Genomic DNA, 24,439 nt, shown 5'->3' on the forward strand with positions numbered 1-24,439 from the left:
TTTACTTTCGATTCGCAACCATTCACTCAATACATAGAAGCAACTTGGTCTTGGACCATCCACAAGATATTAAAGATTATCTCTCGATATAGATCACCGACAATTACCGATCCCTTTGGGACCTTTGGGTCGATGCACTACCATCACGGCGGCTCATCTACCGAGTCTAATGCTGCACAGGCGCAATGGGCCACACAGGTTCCTCCACCTACTCATACCTGTAACAGAACGGCCCGGCCATGGTGTCCATGCTCTCACCCAGCGTCATGCGCACATCGCTTGCATAGCCAAGATCCATCTCGTCGTCCAGCGTCCTATAAACCATCAGTCAGCCTTGCTATCCCCATCATCGTTAGAAATCACAAAAGGCAAGCAGACTCACGCATTCCTCGAAGGCGGCGAATCCGCCAGCGTAATAGTCCCATACAGCGCGTCCGTCCGCTCCGCCGGCTTCTGATTCTGCCACATCCACCACACCCTATCGATCTGCGCATGGTGCAAGTAGAACCACGGATCGCCGTTGGAAGACACGAAGTCGCTCCCCGGATCGCCGCCGATGGTAAAGTGCCCCGCGGTGTGCACGCCCATGAAGTTGTCCACGAAAGCCGGCACGCCGCCCTGCATGTTCGCCCAGAAGCAGAAGATGCCGTCGCAGTCCAGCAGCGCCTTCACCTGCGCGTCGCTCGTCCACTGCGACGACGTCCAGGGCGAGATGTCGCGCTTCAGGCAGCGCGGGTTGTAGCCCAGGCCGAACTGGGGGTTCGCGAAGTCCATGATGGGGTTGGGCGGCGTGCAGGTCAGGTCGCTGAAGACGGGGCCGAGGTTCATGCCGAAGTCCTTGAAGGGCCCGTCTTTCAGGCAGCCGCCGCCGGCGCCGTGCGGGATGAGGATGTTGGGCTGCGCGTTGGTGGGGATGCCGTAGCCGGCCTGCTCGGTGCAGCCGAGCTCGCCGTTGCCGCTCATGCTGGTGTCGGAGCCGTCGAGGGCGGGTGAGGCGGCTGGGTCGGAGGCCCAGAGCGGCCAGTTGTAGTACGGCTGGTAGCCGGTGTAGCCGCACTCGTCGCGCAGGGCGGTCTCGTAGGCCCAAGTCAGGTAGCGGTGCCAGCCGAGGAAGTTGCCCGTGTTGTGGACGGAGAAGGTCTGGTTGATGTGCGTGGCGACGAAGTCGTCGTAGCGGCGGCGGACGCCGGGGGCGGCGGAGAGGGGTGTTTTGGGTGGCAGGGTGCCGAGGCATTGCACGGCGGCGATGTATTCTTTGCGCTGGGTTTTGGAGAGCGCGCTCCTGTTGTGGAGTGTTAGTGGCGTGGGTAGTTGGAGGTGGGTATGGCATGCGCGCACCATTCTTTGCGGACTACGGTGTTGTTGGCGTTGCAGGTGGTCCAGGAATTGGACGCTTTGGAACTTTGATAGTCTTGCTGGTTGATCCAGGCTCGCCTTGAGTATTCATCGGTCTCCAGTGCATCCTGGCCAGTCTCGTTGCGATATCGTTCAATTGCAGCAGCCGAAACGAGAGGAAGAGCGGCCACAGCTGTGAGCAGGAGCTGCCGTTGAACCATTGTGGAGGGGATAAGAATACTGTGGCAAATCTCTGAACTCGACGCTGGTCTTCACACCAGGAGCAATGTCTGTTGAATAGAGCAAGATCATTTAAGTCAGAGGAGGTCCCATATAATAGTCCAGGTCCAAGCCAACACTCCTTGTCGGCAAAAGAGTCCTGGCCTTGTGGCCCAAGTGCCGTGATTTGCTTCATCGCGGAGAGATCCAGAAGAGGTCGATAGAGCGATCATGGACCCTCTAGACCCGTACACAGAAGGTCGTAGCGGAGGGGCGAGGGCCAGATGATATTGTTGTGAGATCCTACCAATCGGCGAGCACCATACTAGATATCATTGGCTCTCAGCAGGGCAGTGTCAGGGTCCACTAGTGAGCCGGCCTCATTCTCGAAAAGGTCTAATGTAGATATGCAGGCATACTCGGTGGACATCGTGGTATCTTCGAGCGGGGCTTGAGTGCACTGCAGGCTTGATGAATCAGGATCGTTCGTGGCAGGGATTCTCAAGCGTTGAGCCACATGGGTCCGCTCCAGCCGGGGAATACCTTCCGGGATCCTGGAGAGGGCGCTTGTTCTGTTTCGGCACTCGCCTATACTATTGTTTGCTTCGACATGGGTTTGCATGGCACCGTGCTGAAGGAGGATGGATGTGCGTGGAGGTATTGCAGAAAGCGGCAGTGTGCTTGGGCGAGTTCGGCTGGAACGTGCCAGTGGCGAGTTTGGCAAAGTCGTCGAGCTGGGCCGAGCAGCCATTGTACTCCATGTCGCATCAAGACACCTTTACTATACCATTCTCTCATCGACAGTACGACAGACTTATACACGGTCGCTCTTTGCTGCCCATCCAAGATTTTTCATCCAAGATTTTCGGTACCACAGATGCGCGTGCCTACAGGATCCGGCATGGTGAAACATGGAGCTCGGCACCTAGCTATCCGCATCTGCAGAAGCAAGCACGTGGTGTGAAGAAGAAATCAGCCCTAGCTCAATCATCAGCTCGCTTGCGGCAGAGTGTGAAGCGACGCGCATCGGCCGAATCACCTGTACCGGTGGCATTCCATCGATAGCCAAAAGGTCGAATCTCCTGCATCAGGCTTGGGGAACCCATCTTCCGTGCCGAGGATCCTTGCAATGTCTGAGACTGCCGCGTGGTGACACAACCGAGCCACTCGATCCAATAGTTGATAGTGCGAAGTTGCTCGGATCGCTGGAAGCGAGCTGCGGTATCTTCCCCTACTTGGAGGCGCCTTCAGAGGCCGCAGACATGCAGGTTCATCGCGCAGAGAACAGAGCGCTCGAATGTGCCAGCGCCAGTATCATTTACAGGTGATGTCTCTCTATAATGTGAGGAGCGCCGCGGTGGCCAGCCTCTTCCTGGTCTTGCAGCTTCATCGTTTCTTGAGTCCCATTGAAACTGCCAGCAGTAACAGATGCCAATGGTTTACATGGACAACCTTGCTCTAAACCTGCAGAAAAGGCAGGGCGCCTTCCCATTCCCTGAGCCAACAGTCCCAGAAGATCAGATCAAAGACGAGCGAGCTGAGATCCTTGCCATCGTCGGAACTCTCTATGGCGTTGCCGCAACCGCAGTGTTGTTACGGCTATGGGTTCGCATCAGACTGATCAAGGCCTTTGGTAAGCTTCGATTATTCGGCAGCGTTGAATTGACTTCAATCTAATGTTACCCAGGTCTTGACGACTGGCTGATGTGTATTGCAATGGTGGGTCATCCCTCTCCTCTATTCACACTTAGGGCAAGCTTTTGCTAATCACGACTCAGCTACTTTGCACTGCTACTCTCATATGCATAGTCCGCATGTCGTTCTACGGACTCGGCAGACATGTCGAAATTCTTTTGTATCACCCAGACTGGTGGGCACCTCTTGCAATATGGAGGTATCTGTACGCGATCTTTGTTATCCTCGCCTACAGTTTCATCAAGCTGTCCATCGGTGTCTTCTTGTTGCGTTTGACGAAGGGCACCAAATACACAAGATGGATCCAAGGGATCCAAGGTCTGTCAGCTCGACTGCTATCTGACCTCTAGACGCTTCAAGCTGACCCGTGAATAGTGTTCTTGGTGCTCTTTACGATTGGCTCGGTGCTGGCGATCATCCTCCAATGCAAGCCAGTCGCGGCCGCGTATGACTTCACACTCATGGAGCATGCTAAGTGCTACCCCATCGACACTTTCGTCAAAATCGGCGTCTTCAACAGCGGTGAGTGTTCATACCTAGTTCCACCATGCCCGTCATTCTCGTGCTGATGCTCGCGATAGCAATCAACATCGCTACTGACTTGCTGTTCGCGACCCTGCCGATTCCCATACTCTGGAACCTTCAAGTCAGCGTTCGCACAAGAATCGGCCTCGTCAGTGTCCTGAGCCTGGGATACTTCGCGGCTGCGACCGCGATCTACAAAACGCCCATTCAATATCACTTCTTTGAAGAGCCTGACCAGACTGGCAAGAGTGCTTGGTACTGTGAGTGTCTCCCGTGACTTGGATAGTTCATTTTCATAACGACCAGCTCGCTAACATATCAACCCAGACGTCTGGCAAATCGTGGAGATGGACGTTGGTATCCTCGCCGCCTGCCTCCCAACCCTCAAGCCTCTCTTCACCAGGACCGTCGACATGGCCCGCAAGTACGCCAGTTCCCGCTCCGGCACATCAGGCGCCTCAAGCCGCTCCCGGCGCCCGACCGGCCAGTCAGCGAACAACGTGTTCGGCCTAGGTCTCGGGAGTCATTACAGTGCGCACGTGCAGCCCGGAGATCGGGCGAACAAAGCAGGGCGCAAACATCACTCCGTCTACGGCCATTGGGATCCAATGACCAGAGATTGCGAGAGCGATGAGTTCCCGCTCCAAGAAGGGAAGGGTACGCCGGCGGAGCAAAGCAATAGTATTGTTAGGACGAGGGAGGTGTTGGTCGAATAGGTTCAGAGTGTTTGGATGAGTCTCTTATACGCACCTCGGTCTGTTGACTTGGGGGTCTTACTTTGGTAGCAACAGTACGAATCTAGCATTTTTAGTGTCTACACATCCGCCAAAACCCCACCCGCAAGCCCCAACAGCGCTATCAACGCCCAGCCTCCCCAGCTCCGCAGTCCCGGCGCAGCCGACGTGCTCGGGTAATTGGGCGTATTGCAATAAGAAGTCCGGGGCCTCGTGAGGTTATAGACGTTTGCTTGTCTACACAAGCACTCCGCAAAGTCCTCATTGAACATCAAGCCATCTTCCGCGCTCATGTTGGAGCTGGGAAGTGATGTCGGGACATGGTCTGGACTGCAGAGGGACATTTCTGGGCATGACAGCGTTAGCCGGATATTTTTGATGGTTTTGAGAATGCAGCTTGGAACTTACTGTTGGATTGGGTCTCGGCTGGTTGAAGCCTTTGCAAGGCGTTTCTTGGGGCCGATGGTACTACGCCCTCGGGGGTAAGACAGCCTTGTCTAGATTAGAGCAAAGATCAGATGTGAGCCAAGGAGCAATCTTGCTTCGTGTGTAAGCTGGAGAGACCTGGGGCTTGGAAATAGAACGCAGCTCAGGTGAGGAATTGTGTGTTCTCCATCTCGGCTACGTAAGGCGGTATGCTGAGTCGAACATCGCGCTGAGGATTCCTTCCGTGGTCTGACCGCGAATCAATACAGCGGTCACCCTGTAGCCTGTGCCCATTTCTTGTGCCGAAACATTTTTAAAATAGTACCCACAGAAGGATCAGGATTCGACCCACTTAGCTGCTGTGATTGCGATCAGTCACGTCTCGGCTAGCTACGTTATTAAGAAGCAGTCGCTAAATCAATGCTTTCATGGATGTCTTTCTCATCCTAACTACAGCTTAAACTACACATGTATCTCCATAGACAACCGTGGACTACACCGACCAAGAGCTTGCACTCATATATCTTTCACGAAGCCAATCTCGACCAATCGATCGATCGGCACCTTCAAATTCGCCATCTTGCTGCGGGTGTTGTGGCGGATAAATAAGAAGATAGAGAGCAAGAAAGACCGCCATAGCGGCGATTTGGTTCCAATCTTCATCTCTTCTTTGCCAATGACATACACAATCCGATGCGCGTAAGATGCTTCAAGCGAAGCAAGGGCGTTGGCCAGCTCAGCTTGGCTGGAGACAGTGACGTTTGTTAAGGGTTTCTCGTCCAGAGATGTTGAGTGACTGTCAACGATTTCGGACGACAGTTCTGCAGCTCCGGTGCGCTGGTAAGACTTGCGGGAGTGTCGCTGGATGATGTGTCTTCTCACTTGTTCCAACACAATAGACGCAAGATCGGGTGTGACAACTTCGTCCATGTAGCCATAGCGTATCATCAGGCGATAACAATTCGGCCAAGGCAAGTCGTAGACGAAAAAGCGGTCCTCGTCTGCCACCGTCGGCCTCTCTACGGCACGCAGATTGAGGAAGACGGTGGTCTCCGGCCTTGTCACCAGCTTTTCGAGGAACTGGCTGAACACCATGGGTGTACTTCCGTCCCCGATCTTGTCGAAAAAGATGCCAAAGCCGCGGTTCGTGGAGACCGGCTCATTGTCATGACGCGCAAGGCGGTAGACATCGTCTGCATCCTTCCTTGCGAACTTGGACAGCGGTGCACGGTCTGCAGCCTCGGCGGCCCATTGCTGTTCTTTTCCGAAACGCCAGACGATGAAGAACGTGGCTAGGATTGCGGCGAGGGTCAAAGTGAACCACGCACCCAAAGGCACTTTGGTCATGGCGGCAGATAGGAAAGCTCCATCCAGCGTAGCAATGACCGTAGCTGGGAAAGCGACGAAATACCATGGAACCAACCAGACGATCAATGCGACCATTGTTACCAGACATGTGTCGAAGAAAGTGACGAGGATGACGCAGACTCCATAGGCGTTTCCAAGGGATGTTGTGTTGTTGTAGACAGCTGTGACGATGATCGTACCGATCATGAGCAGCCAGTTGGCTAGAGGAACGTACAGCTGGTTGTGAAACACCTTAGAGGTGTGAACGATCTTGATCGAAGGGAAGTAGCTGAGCTTGGTGATCTGCGCGATGAGTTGGAAGGTCGCGGTGATGATAGCTTGAGATGCCACGACAGCAGCAAGCACGGCTAGTATCATCGTGGGAATAAGTGTGCCTTTAGGTGCGGTGTAGAACACAGGATAGGAGTATGCCTCAGGATGCACGGAGATATAGGCGGCTTGACCACTGTAGGTCAACAGCAAGAGGGGGAGGCACCAGCTAAGCCAACTGATCTGGATCGCTTTTCTACTGAATGCGCCGAGATCCTAGTCAAGTAAGTCAGCCTCTGATTGACAATTTGAGATGCAACAAAGCAATGACGTACGGCAAACAGCGCCTCCAATCCGGTGAAGCATAGCAGAACGCCACCAAGGCTATGCCATCCCTCCTCTCTATGGCGGATCAAGTATGAGAAAGCCTCGCCAGGGTTGAAGGCCTTCAGCACTGTGTAGTCGTACTTGATAAGATTGAAAAGTCCGATGCCGCCTATCCATCCTAGCCAGACGACAACAATCGGAGCGAATGAAGATGCAACCTTGGTCGTCCCGAATGGCTGGATCAAAAACAAGAATACAAGCGTACCGCACGTTGCTCCCACGACAGTCGACGTCTTGACCGTGGTGATGACGTTGAGTCCTTGGTAGGCTCCGAGCACCGATTGTGCTGGGGTCAGCACACCATCTGCGATGACGAGTGAGACGGCGAGCACCCCAATTGCCTTTAGCAAGCCACGAAAGAAAGCACTCTTCTCGATGCGAGCTCGAATGGATCGGTTGCCAGATGGCATCTCTCCAGTGAGCACACGTTGTATCTTGAGCGAATGCGCTTCTTTTGGATCGATGTTTGCCAGGTTCGCGTAGCGTGAAAGCAAAGAATAGCATGAGAAGGTACCACCCTCGCCTTCGTTGTCTGCGCGCAAGATCACGAAAACGTATTTCAGTGTTACCATGGTCAGCAGTGACCAGATAATCAATGAGAGTATCCCGACCAGGTCTGCTTTCGAGGGGCTGGATGTGAATGTCGAAGAGTACACATATAGGGGTGAAGTTCCAATGTCGCCGTAGATGACACCCATCGATTGGTATGCAAGCCATAGTAGATTGCGCCCTTGAAAATTCTGGCGTACTCGGTGATCTATCGGCAGGTTCTGGGCCTCTGATGCAGAATCATCTCCGCTGACGCTGGATTGAGCTTTGGGTTCCTCTTTTTCCGAACCTACAACCGCATTTGAAGGAATTCGCGAGAAGACAATACCGGGACCGTCTCTGGAATCGCTCATATGGCTGTGGGTTCGATGGATCGCATCTTCATGGAAACGTATTGCTGTTGCGACCATGGCTTGGTCGTTGGATAGCTGGGTAGGTCGATGTTTGTTAGGTGACAAGGTGGAGCTGCATCAAGTTTCGCAAGACCGAGGACGATACGTAGAATGCGGCGACAGGAAGACCGTCCTGCTAGATTTATCAGAGCCATGGCTGTACACCTAATGGATCTTTCCGGTCTGACAGAAAAAATTCGTGTGCAGTCGCAAAGCGAATCCATCGTTATCTCTCGCCGTCGAATACAAAATGTCATCAACGATATGCCGTCGTATGCCTACTGGTCAACAGTGCGCACAAATTGCGCCGGCGATCTGGTTTTGGGTAGCTTTGGGGGTGGCTGTGGGCGGCCTGGAAGCTCAAAAATCACTCATCAAGCGTCTCATAAATGCCGCAACGCCAGCTCCGCTGTGATGAACCGGGCAAAGCGTAGTTTCCCACATACTGCCTTCCACATGCCGACTGGAGCATGAAGAAAGCATATTACTTTGGTTTCGACTCGCGGGATCACCACGTGGAATGTCTCATGGCACCACGTGTCGCCTTATCTGCACTGCGGTGTCACCACATCTGCGCTATTTCTCTCCAAGCGCCTTGAAGTCCAGCGCCCTGCATGGTACTAGGCAGTTCCTTCGCTTATGCTGCGCGTCTAGTACCCACTTCGTGATCTCGGCGGCCTGTCATTTGCGCCTTCATTAGTGCTTGGCGTTGCTTGGGTGAGCTTACACCAAACCCTTGTTTACGTCGACGAGCTCTGATGGCCACGTCAACCAAAGCCTCGTTGGCCACTCTTCAGCTTCCCCTCAAGCTAAGCTTGCCCTCAGTCACACAATATTCCAATGTGAAATATCGTCATTCGCTGTCCTCACCCCACTGATACTTCAGTTTCTCCACGAGTCGCTGGACGCGCCATCCAGTGCGACTTTGCATCATGTGGAGGAAGTCGAGAGAGGCTTGCTGGTCTCCATGTCTTCGCAAACAGCCACCCCACACTGCCAGACAGTGATGCGCGGTAAACCAGGCGTTTTGCGCACGTTCGTTCGATGTCGCGATGCCGACGACATGCAGGAGGTGGTGTCGAACTTGCTGCTCAACAGCCCTGTGCTCCTCGATATACTGAAGGAAGTTTGAAGAGGTCATCCGGTTAGATACAGCGAGTACGAGCTGAGCGATGTGGTAGTACTGCAGTCCGACCGCGTGGTGAGCAGCAAGCATCCAGATCTCTGGCAAGTATCGACTCAAAGCTGGCTTGCGGGGAACGTAATGGATAGGACGGAAGGAGATAGGTTTCGAGTGATCCCAGTCCCTCAATTTGGCTTTCAGTTGGTCTGTCACACTCTTCTCTGTGGTGTCCTCGAAGGCATGAGAAAGGATTTCGCCAAGGAGGAGCACCATTCTGTTTGCCCATGCGGCGTCACCGTTCCCTTTGACCCAGCTCGCGTGTTTAAATGCCGCCAGGCTGGACCGTAATGGAGTTTGCGTTGACAGGGAGACGTAGATCTCTTCGCGAAGGCAGAGCCAGGCGGTAGCTTCCCCAAGCCCGCCTGCGCTCAGAAGATTGTACTTGTTCTCTAAGATGCGGGAGACACCCTCCAGATGGAATCGTTCATCGTCTTCTATACCGGACGTCAGAAGGTACACGACCAAGTAACTTTTGGAGACCCACCATCCATTTCTTCATTCTGCCGCAAAATTGCCACCGCAGCCAAAGTCGATTCATTGACGGGCTGAGGGGCGGAAATGGCAGGTATGAGCAATTGCAAACACATACTCTGGTACTCGAGGGCCGTAGTATCTTGATCAATTCGACTCCTGTTCACATGTCTCGAAGAAAATGCGCAGATGGCGTAGAGCAGAACAGGGTTGGTGAGTGCGCGGCTGGTTGCCTCGAGCTCGAAGCTCCGGCCCGGATCAGTGCCGTCTGCCCACAATGCCATGTTATCGCTGAAGTTGCGTAGGAGCATGGCCTCAGTCTCAGACAAACGAGGGGCAGATTGCAATCCTGGTGATTGCACCTGGTCAGATCCTACAGATTGTGTCCATGGCGAGTCGTGCGATTGTGGTCGATTATTCACCCACTCCTGGGCCGAAGTATCAGCTGCAGATGCCAGCACGTGAGATGATGGCGAGTTGATCAATGCGGTTCCGCCGATTGGAAAAGTCTGTATGGGGTCTGGTTGTGTTTGATGGGTCAAGCTTCCAGAGTCCTCATGTGACGCTTGAGTGAGACCAATGCCATTTCTCGGACCGTTCTCGACACGAAGTGTCGGTAAGATTGCGTCGTTTTCATAACCCGGACCATACGCATCATACATGCCCACCAATCTAGGTGTCTCGTCGTGATATCGAAGAGCCGTCTTTGGTAGCGTCCATACCTGCCGGGAGGGGAAATCTCGGCCATCACCAGCCTCGTGTCCGGAGTGATGCTTGAATCTGATGGCAGATGTCCGGATACACTCCATTCCGGCTCGACGGCATTCTCTGCAGGGCTCCTCGAAAGGATCACATCTGACCTTTCGGATACGGCATGCTTCGCACACCGGCAGAGGCTTCGGCATGGCACCGCTCATCGCACGTATTCACCATGCACTGCGCCCATTGTGAGGTACCTACACCTCTAGTAGATTAGGACGCGGTTCAAATCAGAGTGAGCAGCCATCAAAATTGATAGTACGATTCAGAAACACGCGCAAGGCATGAGATGAGTGATCGCGCCAAGCCAGCGGAGAAAGCGCGGCACGAGAACTGAAGCCACAATAGGTGATGAGACGCCACAACGATCTTCGGATTTTGAGAGTTGATAAGAATGCAGGTGGCAAACTTCGAGCTGACAATGACGTTCCATTAAAATACCATCATTGGCAATGTCACGCATACTGGGCATCTCTGAGAACGGCCATTCCGAACAACAACATTTCCGCACTCGCATAAACCGGCCTAAGATCAACATATGTTACGTTCTCAAACCAGTGATCACGACTATGGCTCTCACACCTTGCTTGGTTTGTCAGCAGGCCCTCTTGCCTTCTCACCAAGCTTGTACTCTTTCCTCCATTCCTCTGCGTACTTGACGCCGAATCCGTGCTCGAAGACCTGCCGGACCTCTTCAAGTGTCATCTGCGAGGCTTCAGGGAAGCAGAAGAAAACGAACACCCAACCGAGGAAGCACAGCCCAGCATAGAAGCCGAAGGTCCCGGAAGGCGTCATGTGCTTCATCATCGTGAGAAACGTGGCCGACACAACGATGTTGGGGCCCCAGTTGAACACGTTGATCATCATCGTGCCCATCGCTCTGACCTCCATGGGAAGGAACTCGTTCGCTTGCCACGGGACGCAGCCTAGGCCTGCCGCATAAAAAGCGACGAATAGGATCATGGCTACCAAGACGAGGTATGCAGGCCATCCCACGGAGTCGGAGGTCAGCTCAAGTGTCTTGTGGTCGATCGGCACCCAGACAAACGCAACAGCGGCAAGTACTAGGCAGACCGGCATGCCCCACATGGTCCAGAGCAGAAGGCGACGGCGTCCAACACGGTCAATGATGAAAATGCTCAAGACGGTGAAAATCCAGTTGACAACGGCGACCACACTGCCGACGGCGATTGGGTTGGAAAACCCGACAATGTCGAAGAGGGTCGAGGAGTAATCTGAAGGCAAGTCAGTTGATTTCTTCGTAAGCATTCACCCGGAGGTCTTACACATGAGCGTGTTGAATCCGCAAAATTGCTGGAAGAACATCAAGCCACAAGCAGCAACACAGGCTCGGAGGTTTGCTGGGATCGTGAAGAGCATGCTGAGCGATTTGCGCAGCGAGATCTCCTCGTTCAAACTCTTCGCAGCGTTGACGCCATGCTCGATCGAGATGAGTTTTTCTTGGACCTGTTGTTCCGAGGCATTCACGTAAATTCGGCGAATGACGCGCTCGCACTGATCTCGGCGACCATGGTACATGAGCTGTCTCGGCGACTCAGGACACCAGAAGAGGAGAATGCCGAGGACAATTGAAGGTAACATGCCCAATCCGATCATGTAGCGCCAGCCATGAGCGACCTTGTAGAATGCTGCATCGAATGCATAAGCAAGCACTGAACCAGTCCCGAGGAAGATCATGTCAACAGAGATCATCCGTCCTCGGAAGCGTGCAGGACTGATCTCGGCGATGTACAGGGGAACAATCATGCTTGCGCTGCCAACACCGAGGCCGATGCAGAAGCGGCCGGCACACATTTGAGCGATACTGAATGAAGTCGCTTGAACGAGGGCGCCGACAGTCTTTTTGATAGTATCATGGTCAGCTGGTGTTTGGGTGTCTTCCATTCCGGGCACTTACGAAAAGAACACTGGAGAACCAGATCGCGGGCTTTCGACCATACTTGTCAGAGGTGATACCTGCCAGGATGGCACCCACGAGCGCACCAGCAGCACACAGCGCGGTAATAGCTTCTTTCTCAGAGTCGGTGACTTCCCTGCCACCTAGATCTGTGCCGAGCACCACAAGGACACCCGATATGACACCAGTATCGTCTATGGTCGTGTCAACCTATGCAACGTCCCTTCTTCGTTGGAATCAAACTTACAGCCAAAAAGCATGCCTCCGATAGCTGTTGCTGCTGCACACAGCCAGACAAATGCACCCGGCTTGGTGTCTTCGATGGTATCCAGCCTGCTCATGTCGTCTGCGTTCTCGATCATAACGGCCCCGTGCTTCTCAGTGTGGACATTATCGTCGACGATGTTCTTTTCTGTGGCCATTATAATGTATGTCTGTCTTGGCAGATGTGTCTTGGTAGACGGTAAGGTTGGTGTTCGGAAAAAGGATGGCGCGTCTACACTACCAAGATAAGATGATGGCAGATCAGTGAAAAAACAGCGTCCTCAAGGGAGATATATATACACCAGGGCTCTACCATGTGCCTTCATGTCTCTACCACAGTCCGGACAGATGAGCCCGCGAAGAGTCTAGCCCGGTAACCCTCGCCCTACCTAGAATGAGGCTGCATTCTGGGGATCCCGCATCTTGCACCTCGTAGGTCTGGGGAAGCTCAAACCTAGATCTTGCATGACACACCCGCCAAGTCATGCTGCGACTTTATGAATACTGAATCGAGGGTATGCTGAAAATTCCCCGCCCTGTCTCCCTTCTTTGTGATGCTGCCAAAGAAGTTGTGGCGCTGGGAGGCGCTCCGAAGCGACAGCGTTGTGAGCCCCGAGGTCAACCCGACCTCACTAATCAGGTTAGAGTCACCGAGATCATGGCAACTCTCACCGAAACACCCACTGGGGAGAGGCAGCGGACGCCCGGCGGTCCTTTCCTCTTCCGCGCAACAAATTACTCTCTACGGATCTCCATCCCACAACAACGACAAAGCCGTGGATAGATCGCGCTGAGTTGTGTTCTCTCAGGCAATTGACCCACGGGGTACCTATGGAGCTCGAACATGTCGGTCTCCACTGCTCAGATGGATCAATGAATATAAGTATGAGCGGTAAGGACTTGCATTTCCTCCTTACCAGCTTCAGTATTCACGAGCAAACTGCTGCTGTCCTCTTTACGTTTCGTGTTTCTTAGACTTCCTTTCTGCACAATACAACAGATAACGAAAAAAATGGTCCGCAAGCTGAAAGTGGCCGTCAGTGGCCTTGGCCGAATGGGTGCTCGCCATGCCATCAACTACCTTGAGCGCACTCCGCGAGCCGAGCTAGTAGCGGCTTGTGACCCCAACCCGGAGGTCATCGCATGGGCAAAAGGCCGTCTCGAGCCCTCTGGAGTCACCCTTTACACGGACTTCGACGAAATGCTCGCCCACGCTGGCGTTGAGGCTGTCATCGTCGCCGGTATCACTACCGAGCATGCACCGCAATCCATAAAGGCCATTCGGGCAGGCAAGCATGTCTTATGCGAGAAACCTCTGTCTACAGACGTTGGCATCAGCCAGGGAGTACTCGACGTGGCGAAGCAATACCCGCATCTCAAGGTCATGACTGGGTTCTCGCGCAGGTTCGATCAGAGCTACCGCAATGCGTGGCAAAAGGCGGACGCCGGAGACATCGGACGCCCTGTCGTGTTCAGATCGCAGACCTGCGACAAGTACCGTGACGATGATTACTTCATCGGGTACTCGAAGAACTCTGGATCGATCTTCGTCGATGCATCCGTCCACGACATCGACCTTTCTCTCTGGTTCTTTGGTCAGGACAGTATTGTCAAGAGTGTGTCGGCTGTCGGCACTTGTGCTCGCTACCAAGGACTCAAGCAGTATGGCGATGTTGACAATGGCGTCGGAATCGTCGAGTTCTGGGGTGGAAAGATTGCCTACTTCTATGCATGCCGGATGATGGCAGTAGGACAGCATGACATGACGGAAGTGATTGGCACACATGGAAAATTGACGATTAATGCCAACCCGACTCATGACCTCGTGGAACACCATGAATCCACAGGTATCCGAAGAGAAATCGCACAAACATACTGGGATCGCTTCGAGCCGGCATTTATCCGGGAGAGCAATGAGTTTACAGAGGCCGTCCTTGATGACAAGCCACTGCCATTCAAGCTATCAGGCGCGGTCAAGTCCTTGCAGATTGGTAGTGCATTGCAAGAAAGCCTGCGGACTGGCAAAAAGCTCTTTTTCGACGAGACTGGCAGCCCTATCATCGAGAAGGTGGCGAAGCTGTAAAGTGTTTATGTAGCCAATTTATCCAGCGGATCAAATGCATAATTTGCATCAAGCTCTTATTCTTATGATCAGGACCGGCAAGATCAAGTTTCCGTACTTTCTCCACCAGCGCCGTTGAGTAGCGACCGGGACGAACAGCGACACTTGCGATCTTTACGCGGCTATCCGTATGAGGGATGCCGGAGATGGACGTGATGAAGCCCATAGACCAAGCCTCTCACCGCAACTACGACTTACACGATCTTTGGATACAGGCGAGCCTTCTCCTTGCCGCCTCCGCACCCGGAGATAGCGTTGAGCGCGTTGCAGCGTAGCCCGAAGATCTTCCAATCTAACCCCGTGGGGGGTGTTAGCACAAACAGCAAACAATAATAAACACCCGTGAGCAGCTAATGCATCCGATTGAGCTTACCTCGCGCTTGGATACAGGAGACGGACACGGGACAGGTCCAGAAAATTCAATCAGCGTCACTTTTGAGGTGGCGAGTCTTCCTATTCAGCCGCAAACCTGGGCTGCAACGCCACCGCAAGGAACAGGCAACTCAGCGCCGGCAGAGTGAACCGAATGCCAACGACACCACGAACCTTATTCGAGACCTGGAGAAGGCTTGAAGATTTGCTGGGGAGTTACTTTTTACAGGCCCTTTGCAACAAAAGTCGGGGTCGTTTCAGCTAGGGCAAGGTCAGCCTCACCGGACGATTTTAGAAACATCACGTGATAAGCTTCCGCCAATCAGGCTTCAGCGTTTGATCTCCGATACGAAATTTGAGAAACCTAACTTTGACGACCGCATGAGTCTGATAGTCGTCACCGGCGAGATAACGCATCAATTGGGGCCATTAGTCGACACGTCGTCGTCGAAGATGCTGGCAGGACGAGTCGTAGACGCAAATTCGCGTGGGCACACCGACCAGCCAGGCCGCCGCCCTCCACGTGTGAGACGTGGTCTGGTCTCTAGCCTCTCAACACCCGGACCCTTCCTGAGAAAAAATGGATCTCCGTCCAGAGTCAGTGCGAAAAACTAGCACGCCGGTCCACCCGGTCCACCTAATGATGGCAGCCCTCTGTGTGTCCATGATTGCATCATACGTACACCCCGGAGTCAATAACAACGCTGCCGGCCTCCAGCGGTGAGCAATCTGCCACGCACTTCCTTTCACTCTCCTTCTCACATTTCTATCTCTCCGCTCCATCTCTCTTACACGCATTTACGAATTTGTTACGCCCTCTTCCATCATGCCGCACAGCACAGAATCATCCCTCAGGCTGAACAGCCAGAACCTGCCTGAAATCACGAAGAACAACGTCCAGTCCACAAACTACGACCGCAAGGCAGCAAAGCATGGCATCGTTCACATTGGTGTTGGTGGCTTCCACCGCGCCCATCTTGCCGTCTATGTCGACAGAATCCTCTCGCAATTCCCGTCCAACGACTGGTCCATCTGCGGTGTTGGCCTGACGAAGTGGGATGTTGCCATGCGCGACGCCCTTACCCCTCAAGACTACCTTTACACTGTGATTGAGCGTGGTGCTGGCGGCAGCAGTGCGCACGTCATCGGGTCTATCACCGACTACATCTTCGCCCCTGGCAACAGCGAGGCTGTCATCTCAAAGATGGCTCAGCCCGAGACGCACATTGTCTCCCTGACCATCACCGAGAGTGGCTACTTTTACAACGAGAACACACACGAGCTTCAGACGGAAAACGAGGATATCCAGGCCGACGTAAAGGGTGATGGACCTCCGCGTACCACCTTCGGCTACCTTTACGAGGCCCAGGCCCGCCGCCACGCCGCTGGCCTCAAGCCCTTCACTGTGCTTTCTTGCGACAACATGCAGAAGAACGGCAGCATTACACGCCACATGCTTCTTTCTTTCGCTAAGCTCAAGGACGCTAAGATTGCTGCATGGCTCGAGGAGAACGGCGGTTTCCCCAACAGCATGGTTGACCGCATTACTCCGCGCACTTCGGACGAGGACAAGGCGCTGCTGGCCAGCGAGTTTGGTGTCGAGGACGCATGGCCTGTTGTCACTGAGCCCTTCATGCAGTGGGTTCTTGAGGACAAGTTCTCTGACGGACGTCCTCCGTTCGACAAGGTCGGTGTGCAGGTCGTCAAGTCGGTGCACGACGTCGAGCAGTTCGAGATGCACAAGCTGCGTTTGCTCAACGCCAGCCACACTGCTATCGCCTACCTTGCCTATCTGGCTGGTTTCCAGTATGTGCACGAAGTGCTTGCCGACCCTACCTGGAACAAGTACATTTCCGACATGATGCACCTCGAGGTCAAGCCGCTCCTGCCGGCCATCCCTGGTGTCGACATCGACAAGTACTGCGCGACCCTCATGGAGCGCTTCTCCAACCCTACGCTCAAGGACGAGGTCGCCCGTCTGTGCATTGGCGGTTCCGGCAAGCTCCCTCAGTTCATCATGCCTTCTGTCGCTGAGCAGATCATGCGCAAGAACGATGGTGTTGAGGATGCGCCGCTGAGCCGTCTTACACTCACCGTTGCCGCCTGGTTCCGCTATCTCACCGGCCTCGACGAGAAGGGTGCCGAATACACCATCCGCGCCCAGGACGAGCCCGCCATCGAGGACCTGCAGGTCAAGGCTCGCGCTGGCGGCAAGGAGCCGACCGAGCTTATGAGCATCCGCAACCTCTTCGGTGACGATCTTCGCGACGACAAGCGCTTCATGGGCGAGCTCACCAACGCCCTGCACAGCCTTTACGAGGTCGGTGCTAAGGCTACCCTTGCCAAGTACGCTTAAGCATACAAATAGTAGTGCGAGCGAACGAAACTGTTCCTCGAAACGCTATTCGTTTCCTTGCTTCAAGCGATTGCCTCTTCGGCTGCGCTCACGGGCTTTCGGTGGTCTGGCAATTTACTCGTCGTTGCCTCCACGCGATGATTACATGTTCGGTGCTCTGGTCGACGGCGTCGCACTCTGCCGAAGGGGCACGCCGTCACGAAGTTACGCTAACCGACACGAGCGATGCCTGATCATGACATATGACCAGTCTGTGCGTCGCACCTTTCATGTACTTTTGCCCACTCAAGAGATGGAGATACCTGTAGCGAATGCAACATATGGATAACAATACGGGCTTGGATATAGACATCGGTTCTTGTTTCCATCGAGGAGCAATAAGATTATATGCTTACGGATTGTAAGCTACAGTCTGTTTGGAACCGGTCAGCGCCATAGATATAGAGGTATACATCGCAAGTTCTTCGAAATCATACTATCTCACATTCAACGATTTCCCCACAGACGTGAAATCGATTACAGTGCGTTTGCTGTGTCAGACTGCAATCTCTTCGAGTTTCTCCAGGATCTGTGCGCTTTGTCAGCGATCGAAGCGCACCTTGTCGAATGGTGAGCGTCACGAACATTCTGTATGTACTGCACTCCCATGACAACGCCATCGTCGTCATCCGAAAGAGCGTTAGACTGAGCAACCCCACTGCCCTTTTCCAGGCATGTCAGGCACGCCAGCACTACCTCACAATACCGATCGCCCATGGAGTTGGGAAGTCTCTCAGAGGCAACCCCTGTCAGCACGCGCTTCAGCTCAAACGCCCGCTTCCTCTCGTCGCGCATCTGCGGCACCGCAGCGATTTCATGCAGTCCGGGCAGGATTGCCTCTTTGCCATCCGGCCCGATGGCGTACTGCACGAAGGAGGTCCAGACCCCAATCTCGAGCAGGCATACTCCAAGGCTGTACACGTCGTGGTGCATGTTGTACATTTCTTCAGGTACCATGCCCTGCCGAGTTGGGTGACGGTAAAGATTTTGATTCCATAAAGTGTCGCCGAGCATGTATGTATAGCCTGCTGCGGGGCGGAAGCGTGAGAAGCCAACGAGATAAGAGGCTCCAGAGTCGGTGGTGAGCACTATCTCGGGTCGGATGTTCTTGTGGACAAAAGATGCGCTGTGCAGAAAGATCACGGAGCGTGCAATGCTCCTTGCAATGATTAGTCGAGAGGTCAGCGATGGTGCAGAAGTCCGATTGAGAAGCAGGTCTCTAAGGGAGCGTGTGCTCGACTGGGCTATTTTAGCAAGCCGTTTCAGACGGTCCAGAGCATTTTGCTTACCACTGCCTTCGTTTCTTGTCCATCCTGAGGTGGTAGGATCCTCCCAGAAACGACACGCGCTGCTGGGGGCATTTGGAAGACCAGGGAAAATCCCACCAGCGTTCCCTCGCTCATATTCTTCCTCACACCACTACATGCCAGCAAGCTGCATGTGATAGGATCTAGCTTGGAGAGCACTCTAGCAAGCTTCTGTATATCTCTGGACACTTCTGCCTCGCTCGTTCCCGGAGTGTATTGTACGTTGTCAAGTACGGCAAGCGCATGGTTGTCCGATCTGACTGACACCGTGGCTGTTGAGAAGCTCACGGGACTGGGCGAGCAGAACACCAAAGTCTCCGGTAAGAAGCCTATGAGATCGCACTGTGCGTCTTCATTTGCTCTTTTCGCATCACGAAGGTCTCCCAAGATATTTACGGGTTTGCGTCGAGCGCTGTCCTGTGACTTTTGTCGGCGGATTTCGACGTCGGCTTCCACGCCGGAGAGTCGAGCGATTAAGAACCAGGAAGGATCCCATCGTCTGTACCAGGTCTCTAAATCGTTGACCGATTTTTGAAGAGTCTCTTTGCGATAGAGTGCGTATGTCAGCTTCCTGCAGAAAGGTCAACCCCACATCACTGTGTCGACCGTCTCGCGAGAGCTTCAGCACCTTTCAAACGACGAAGACTTCGCGAACTTCTCGATGATCTTGATCAACTCCAAAAGCCTCATTTGCAATATCGCAAGCATTCGACTCTGGATATATTGATACTCGTCACCCAGGCTGGACGCTGTCCGGCGAAGGACCAACACTTGTCGCTCTATGCGGGCCCAGACAGCGCGAACGAGGAGCAATAGCTCTTGCACTTCCGTATCCGCATTTTTAAAGTCGTTGCAGATGGCGATAAGCGTCTTGCCATATCTGGGGATCCTCCCGTATCAGCCTAACAATGATACTGGCCGATGATACTGGGGACACTTACTTTATACAAACGTCAATCGTCGAGACTACACCCAAACCCACGCCTGCTGCCTCCATGATTACCTGCAATCGGCCCTCAACGTCCGTACTATCCTTAGATATCTTCCTGCATGAGTGATGGCGGAAGGTTCTCATCGCAAGGAAATACACCGGAGCGTCGAGTGCGCGGGTGCTAGGCTGGGGCTGAGCATTTGGGCGCTTATGCACGAGGTGCATGGCACCGCCACACATGCATTAGCGAGCTCTAGCTGAAAGGCACTGCCATGAGGCGGTACAAGGTCACGAGAAGGACCATGTTTTGAATCAATCTTCGACTCGATGGACCTATGTCAGCTACTCGATGCCCAATTCATGGCCCGACCGCCAACTTACTCGACCGACTTGTGATCAATTCTACGGATGATGCTCCTTCACTATGGATGATATACTTGAGATCACTAGGCTAAGAGAGACTTCAGTGAGTGCGACTGAAACCACACATCGCATTTATCAAGGGCAGGGCCATTGGCGCAGTGAAAGATGGGTCAGGTGTGAGAATATAGGTCGGGGCGGCTACGGCACAATCTGGCGTGAGAAAGAGATGCAAAGCCAAAGTAAGCGTGCGTTGTGATAACTCGGTCCTATCATGCTAATGTACAGTCCTCCAGAGTTCCGCGCGGTCAAGCGAGTACCGAAACATGCCGCGACCTGGGACTACAAAAAAGAGATCGCGGCGATGGCGAAATGTCGACAGTTCCCTCATCACTTTGCATATATGCATGGCTGGTATGAGGATGACGATTGCATATTCCTTGCCATTGACTGGTTCGAATTCGGGGACCTGTCACAGTGCGTCAACGCTCAGATTCCTGAGGAGCAAGCGAAAGACATCACTGGACAGCTTTGTGCAGGACTTTCTGCAATACATCAAATGGGACTCACACACCGCGATTTGAAACCCCAGAACGTGTTCGTGGTTGCTCGATGGCCGCCCTCTTGGAGTGTGAGGATTGGCGACTTTGGTATCAGCAAACGAGTTCAACAGAATGAGACTGCCCTGAGGACGATGACGGGAACACAAGCATACATGGCACCGGAAATATTCCCCTGGCTTATGGATGATGATGAGACACACGTTTACACCATGGCAGTTGACATGTGGGCGCTTGGTGTCGTGATCTACCAACTGTTGACTTTTCAACTCCCATTTGGGGACCACAATCCACTGTACAGGTACTGCAAAAGTAGCAGCAGCTTTCCTGAAGCACCCTTACTTGACGCAAGGGTGACTACGCAAGGCATCAACATCGTCAAGTTACTCCTACAAAGTCATCCTGGGGACAGATTGACCTCCAGTGACAGCTTGACACATCCATGGCTCTGCAAAGCGGTGTCTTTGCCTAGACAGGCAGGCAGTAACAAGATACAGTCAAATCTGGACAAGGCTCTCGAGTTGCGCAAATCGACTGATTCAACTCTGTCGAAGGCGGCCCAATTCGATCTGACTCCGCCCAGGATACTTGTTCCACACGCGGGAGGCGACGGGAGTGACCAAACGGCCTCGCACATGAGTGGCCACGGAGCAGGAGATGCTACATCCCAGCTGACAAACGCGATGATCGATACCCTCATGAGAGCTTCTGGTTATCTGTTACATGATTCGACGTGGAGCGATGAATCAGCCTTGCAGTCTAATGAGCCCCTAGGTGTCGTGGAACACGGAGACTCCGAGGCGGTCAAGCTAACATCTCATAAAATGGGGGGTCCCGAGCGCCCCAAGGTCGTCCAGAACAAGTACGACACTACCGTAAAGCATAATTACAGAGTAAGAGGTACGTTTAGCTCTCACTGCGATCCGCGCTATCCATCGCTCTGCTGATCATCACACAGTCATTGAAGTGAGCGGGTTGAAGTGTCCTGTACTACCAGGAACAAGCATTTGGAATCGCATTTTGAACCATGACCGTACATCCGACGCAGACCTGCCGGGCATCTTCGTCCGGATCTTTGTCGGCCGCGAGCGCTTCGACACTCGAGCAATTAAGTGGAGGCGTCATCTAGAGTGGGACGAAAGTTTTGACTTGTATATTCCCGAGCCTCATTTCTGCAGAAAATGGATGCGCTGACGCCACCATCAAGGGCATTTTCTCGGAACGAGACGCTCGCAGTCAGCATATGGGACGAGCGTAGTGCCAACAGTAAATTCTCTCGGGCCTTAGCAAGAGATTATATCATCACGAAGAAACTCATTGGTCTTCCAGTCGACGAAGAGAGTAAGTACGCCAACTGCAACACGTGGCTGCTTAGAACTAACTTTTCGAGAAATCATGGAGTATAAATTGCGACACTTTGAGGAGTCCGAGAAGGAAAAGGACCCAGCAACGCGCAAGTCAGAAATATCCATCCGACTTGGTTTCACGGCGAGACCGTGATTAGTCGACAGCCTTTTTACATCGAGCTGAAAGTTCGTCATTGGGTGTTGTCATCCTCACTGTCGCCAAGGTCACTGTAATGAAGGGTTTGCTTCCAGATGCTAATATTGAATGATCATTGCAAACGTCCTACGCGAACCTCCTGCTGTTTTTGAAGTTCCCGCCACCGCTCCTTGCGATCTTCGCCCTTTTGCACTTTCTTCTTTTGAGCCATTAGACGGCCAAACCGCCCTCTAGCGCCATGCTTGAGTTTCGTAATCTGATCTCCAGCCTTACCCTTCGTTACGGTTTCCACAGTCAGCTTCTCATTTTCGCCACGAAACTTATTCAGCATATCCACTTGGGCCTGAGTAGCTGGTCGTCGGCGCCAGCTGGCGTGCTTGTTGATGATCTCGAAGGAGAACTTCTCCTTGGCGAAAGTGTCTGCTGCGGAGACGGCACCTTCGAAGGTCACGGACGATGCTATGACACGAGGTCGCATGTAGGGTGATTTGGTCTTGAAGCTGTCGGACAACTTCCCAGTAAACAAGACTTCGGACTCACTTTCACTGCGCTTGATCGTGATGAAGTCACCAGACCTGTCGGACAGGATGTAGCGGTCTTCATCGATTTGCACCCAGGCGCAGGCTGACAGCGCGCGGATGTGACGTTCGCCAGAGGTATCTTCGATCAGATCGTTGACATTGTCGTAGTCCGTGAAAGTGATGTCTCCAGTGAGGTGTCGTCTCTGGCTGGAATTCTGCGGTGATAGCTCCGAGGCCTTTTCCTCTCGCTCTTTCTCACTTGCTCTACGATCCCGAACGTCTTTCATAGCAGATGCATCCGCGTCGTTGACCAATTCGTGCGGATCAAGGCCGAAGAGGGTGGGTGTGGTGACAATACCTGTCTCCAGCGAGGCCACCATGTCAATAACGTGACAATTATTCTTGCCGGTGTACTTCCTTAACCCACGGCCGATCATCTGAACAAGAAGATTTCGAGATTTGGTTGGCCTAGCAAGCAGGACGCAGTCAATGTTGGGTATATCTGTCCCCTCGGTGAAGATTCCACAATTTAGCAAGACAGGAAACTCTCCTGTTTTGAAAGCCTCAAGTCGTTCGAGGCGTAGTTGACGCGGCGTATCGCTCGTCACGAAACGAGCGTCAATGCCGTATTGTCGGAAGGTTGCTGTCAAGCTCGCAACATGTGCTAGGTCTACACAGAAGACAATGGTAGACTTGCGATCAGCGGCCTTGCTGAGCCAGGCGCGTACAGTAATTGCGTTGATCTCGTCGTTGTTCACAGCCTTGGAAAGAGCTCCTGTCTGGAAATCTCCGGCAGTCGTTTTGACGCGAGAAAGGTCGGCACCGGAATGTACCGTCGTAAAAATGACATCGGAGAGCCATTTGTCATCGATCATGTCAACGTAATCCCTATAGAGTCATGTCAATATTTGCATGAAATAAACAAGCATACACAGGATCACACTAACTTGTGGTACACAATATGATCAATAGCACTGCCCAGACTCAATCCGTCTGCTCTGGAGAAGGTAGCGCTGACTCCAACAAGAGCCGTATGAGTCTTTGCGTCCTTATCCATCAGATTGAAATGCTTCAAGATATTAAGATACGTCGGTGCCGCGATGTGATGGGCTTCGTCAACAAGGATAAGTTTGAAGCGCTTGGGATCATACTTCTGCAGCCGCTCTCCAGAGGTAATACTCTGTACACTTGCCACAGTGATGTCGCCCGTGCCAGTCGCGTGCTGCTCCGCCATCTCGACTTCCACGCGCTTCAGCGGATAAAGATTTGTGATATGGCGAGCAGCCTGCTCTACAAGCTCGCGACGATGTGCGAGCACCAGTGTCTGACTGGCATCTGGCGTAGGGCATGGCACACGCTCGATAAGATGGCTGAAGATGACCGTTTTGCCACTTCCGGTCGCGAGCGAGAGTCCTAAGCGGCGAGCACCTTGGGCAAGACTCGTGAGGACGGATGCGATAGACTCTTCCTGATATGGACGGAGCTGAATGCCAGAGCCACCATTGCTAGACAGCCGCGTCGAAGTGGCGATTGAGTGTGACCGGAGGTTGTTGCCGCGAAAGGGGTCATGTTGTTTCGACAAAGATGGACAATGGCGATAGCCTTTCAGGGCTGCAGCAGCAAGGCTAGCTCCATTCTGGAAAATGAGCGTACGACGCATGCACGCCGGTGATGGAGGTGTTGCGGCGCGATGATGATGCCTCCAGTATCCTGCGCCTCCTCTGTTCACGCGCTAAGAACTGCGAAACGCGTGGGGGAAGAAGTCTTATCCGGAGAAGCGACCAACCGCATACGCGGACACGGCGACTTCACGGTCAACCGGCTTAGCCCTAGTAACATACAACTCTGAGGTAGTCTACTGGATTGAAGTATGTCCAAATGGTCCAAGCTACCG

At 53.3% G+C, this 24,439-nt stretch overlaps 10 protein-coding genes across 10 annotated transcripts; 4 read left to right on the forward strand and 6 right to left on the reverse strand.

Annotated features, from left to right (window-relative positions):
- Positions 1-9: 9 nt before the first annotated feature.
- On the reverse strand, positions 10-2,118 carry WHR41_05623 (uncharacterized protein). Its single transcript, XM_069374228.1, has 3 exons — positions 1,339-2,118; positions 383-1,282; positions 10-314 (listed from the first exon to the last, which is right to left on the reverse strand). The coding sequence occupies exons 1-3, from the start codon at positions 1,554-1,556 to the stop codon at positions 209-211; spliced, it is 1,224 nt and encodes a 407-aa protein (XP_069228505.1). The 5' UTR covers positions 1,557-2,118; the 3' UTR covers positions 10-208.
- Positions 2,119-2,690: 572 nt separating this feature from the next.
- WHR41_05624 (uncharacterized protein) lies at positions 2,691-4,490 on the forward strand (the record flags this gene model as incomplete). Its single annotated transcript, XM_069374229.1, has 6 exons — positions 2,691-3,187; positions 3,242-3,273; positions 3,333-3,567; positions 3,625-3,771; positions 3,831-4,034; positions 4,102-4,490. The coding sequence occupies exons 1-6, from the start codon at positions 2,983-2,985 to the stop codon at positions 4,488-4,490; spliced, it is 1,212 nt and encodes a 403-aa protein (XP_069228613.1). The 5' UTR covers positions 2,691-2,982.
- Positions 4,491-5,450: 960 nt separating this feature from the next.
- WHR41_05625 (uncharacterized protein) lies at positions 5,451-7,897 on the reverse strand (the record flags this gene model as incomplete). Its single annotated transcript, XM_069374230.1, has 2 exons — positions 5,451-6,827; positions 6,887-7,897. The coding sequence occupies 2 exons, from the start codon at positions 7,895-7,897 to the stop codon at positions 5,451-5,453; spliced, it is 2,388 nt and encodes a 795-aa protein (XP_069228612.1).
- Positions 7,898-8,352: 455 nt separating this feature from the next.
- Positions 8,353-10,546, reverse strand: WHR41_05626 (uncharacterized protein). Its single transcript, XM_069374231.1, has 2 exons — positions 9,547-10,546; positions 8,353-9,496 (listed from the first exon to the last, which is right to left on the reverse strand). The coding sequence occupies exons 1-2, from the start codon at positions 10,448-10,450 to the stop codon at positions 8,733-8,735; spliced, it is 1,668 nt and encodes a 555-aa protein (XP_069228615.1). The 5' UTR covers positions 10,451-10,546; the 3' UTR covers positions 8,353-8,732.
- A 233-nt stretch (positions 10,547-10,779) lies between these two features.
- WHR41_05627 (uncharacterized protein) lies at positions 10,780-12,632 on the reverse strand (the record flags this gene model as incomplete). The annotated part of the gene is made up of 4 exons (XM_069374232.1): positions 10,780-11,527; positions 11,579-12,152; positions 12,211-12,404; positions 12,458-12,632. The coding sequence occupies 4 exons, from the start codon at positions 12,630-12,632 to the stop codon at positions 10,869-10,871; spliced, it is 1,602 nt and encodes a 533-aa protein (XP_069228614.1). The 3' UTR covers positions 10,780-10,868.
- Positions 12,633-13,486: 854 nt separating this feature from the next.
- Positions 13,487-14,557, forward strand: WHR41_05628 (uncharacterized protein; the record flags this gene model as incomplete). The annotated part of the gene is made up of 1 exon (XM_069374233.1): positions 13,487-14,557. The coding sequence occupies one exon, from the start codon at positions 13,487-13,489 to the stop codon at positions 14,555-14,557; it is 1,071 nt and encodes a 356-aa protein (XP_069228653.1).
- A 1,237-nt stretch (positions 14,558-15,794) lies between these two features.
- On the forward strand, positions 15,795-17,324 carry WHR41_05629 (uncharacterized protein; the record flags this gene model as incomplete). Its single annotated transcript, XM_069374234.1, has 1 exon — positions 15,795-17,324. The coding sequence occupies one exon, from the start codon at positions 15,795-15,797 to the stop codon at positions 17,322-17,324; it is 1,530 nt and encodes a 509-aa protein (XP_069228652.1).
- Positions 17,325-17,619: 295 nt separating this feature from the next.
- Positions 17,620-19,667, reverse strand: WHR41_05630 (uncharacterized protein; the record flags this gene model as incomplete). The annotated part of the gene is made up of 6 exons (XM_069374235.1): positions 17,620-17,736; positions 17,801-17,892; positions 17,949-18,602; positions 18,653-19,241; positions 19,299-19,550; positions 19,612-19,667. 5 exons carry the CDS (start codon positions 19,665-19,667, stop codon positions 17,860-17,862), a joined length of 1,584 nt encoding a protein of 527 aa, XP_069228524.1. The 3' UTR covers positions 17,620-17,736; positions 17,801-17,859.
- On the forward strand, positions 19,566-22,021 carry WHR41_05631 (uncharacterized protein; the record flags this gene model as incomplete). Its single annotated transcript, XM_069374236.1, has 5 exons — positions 19,566-20,203; positions 20,258-21,421; positions 21,480-21,672; positions 21,729-21,862; positions 21,912-22,021. The coding sequence occupies exons 1-5, from the start codon at positions 20,026-20,028 to the stop codon at positions 22,019-22,021; spliced, it is 1,779 nt and encodes a 592-aa protein (XP_069228525.1). The 5' UTR covers positions 19,566-20,025.
- WHR41_05632 (uncharacterized protein) lies at positions 21,900-24,205 on the reverse strand (the record flags this gene model as incomplete). The annotated part of the gene is made up of 2 exons (XM_069374237.1): positions 21,900-23,433; positions 23,493-24,205. The coding sequence occupies 2 exons, from the start codon at positions 24,203-24,205 to the stop codon at positions 22,137-22,139; spliced, it is 2,010 nt and encodes a 669-aa protein (XP_069228522.1). The 3' UTR covers positions 21,900-22,136.
- Positions 24,206-24,439: the final 234 nt, after the last annotated feature.

The sequence above is a fragment of the Cladosporium halotolerans genome (assembly GCF_011745625.1).
Source record: "Cladosporium halotolerans strain TM138-S3 chromosome Unknown Sca19, whole genome shotgun sequence".
NCBI classification, from domain to species: Eukaryota; Fungi; Ascomycota; class Dothideomycetes; order Cladosporiales; family Cladosporiaceae; genus Cladosporium; species Cladosporium halotolerans.

Coding starts and splice junctions, on each gene's coding strand:
- WHR41_05623 (XM_069374228.1), bottom strand. CDS start 1,556: ATGGTTCAACGGCAGCTCCTGCTCACAGCTGTGGCCGCTCTTCCTCTC. Junction 1,283..1,338: donor ACCGTAGTCCGCAAAGAATG/GTGCGCGCATGC, acceptor ACTCCACAACAG/GAGCGCGCTCTCCAAAACCC. Junction 315..382: donor TCGCCGCCTTCGAGGAATGC/GTGAGTCTGCTT, acceptor GATGGTTTATAG/GACGCTGGACGACGAGATGG.
- WHR41_05626 (XM_069374231.1), bottom strand. CDS start 10,450: ATGAGCGGTGCCATGCCGAAGCCTCTGCCGGTGTGCGAAGCATGCCGT. Junction 9,497..9,546: donor GCAGAATGAAGAAATGGATG/GTGGGTCTCCAA, acceptor CGTCCGGTATAG/AAGACGATGAACGATTCCAT.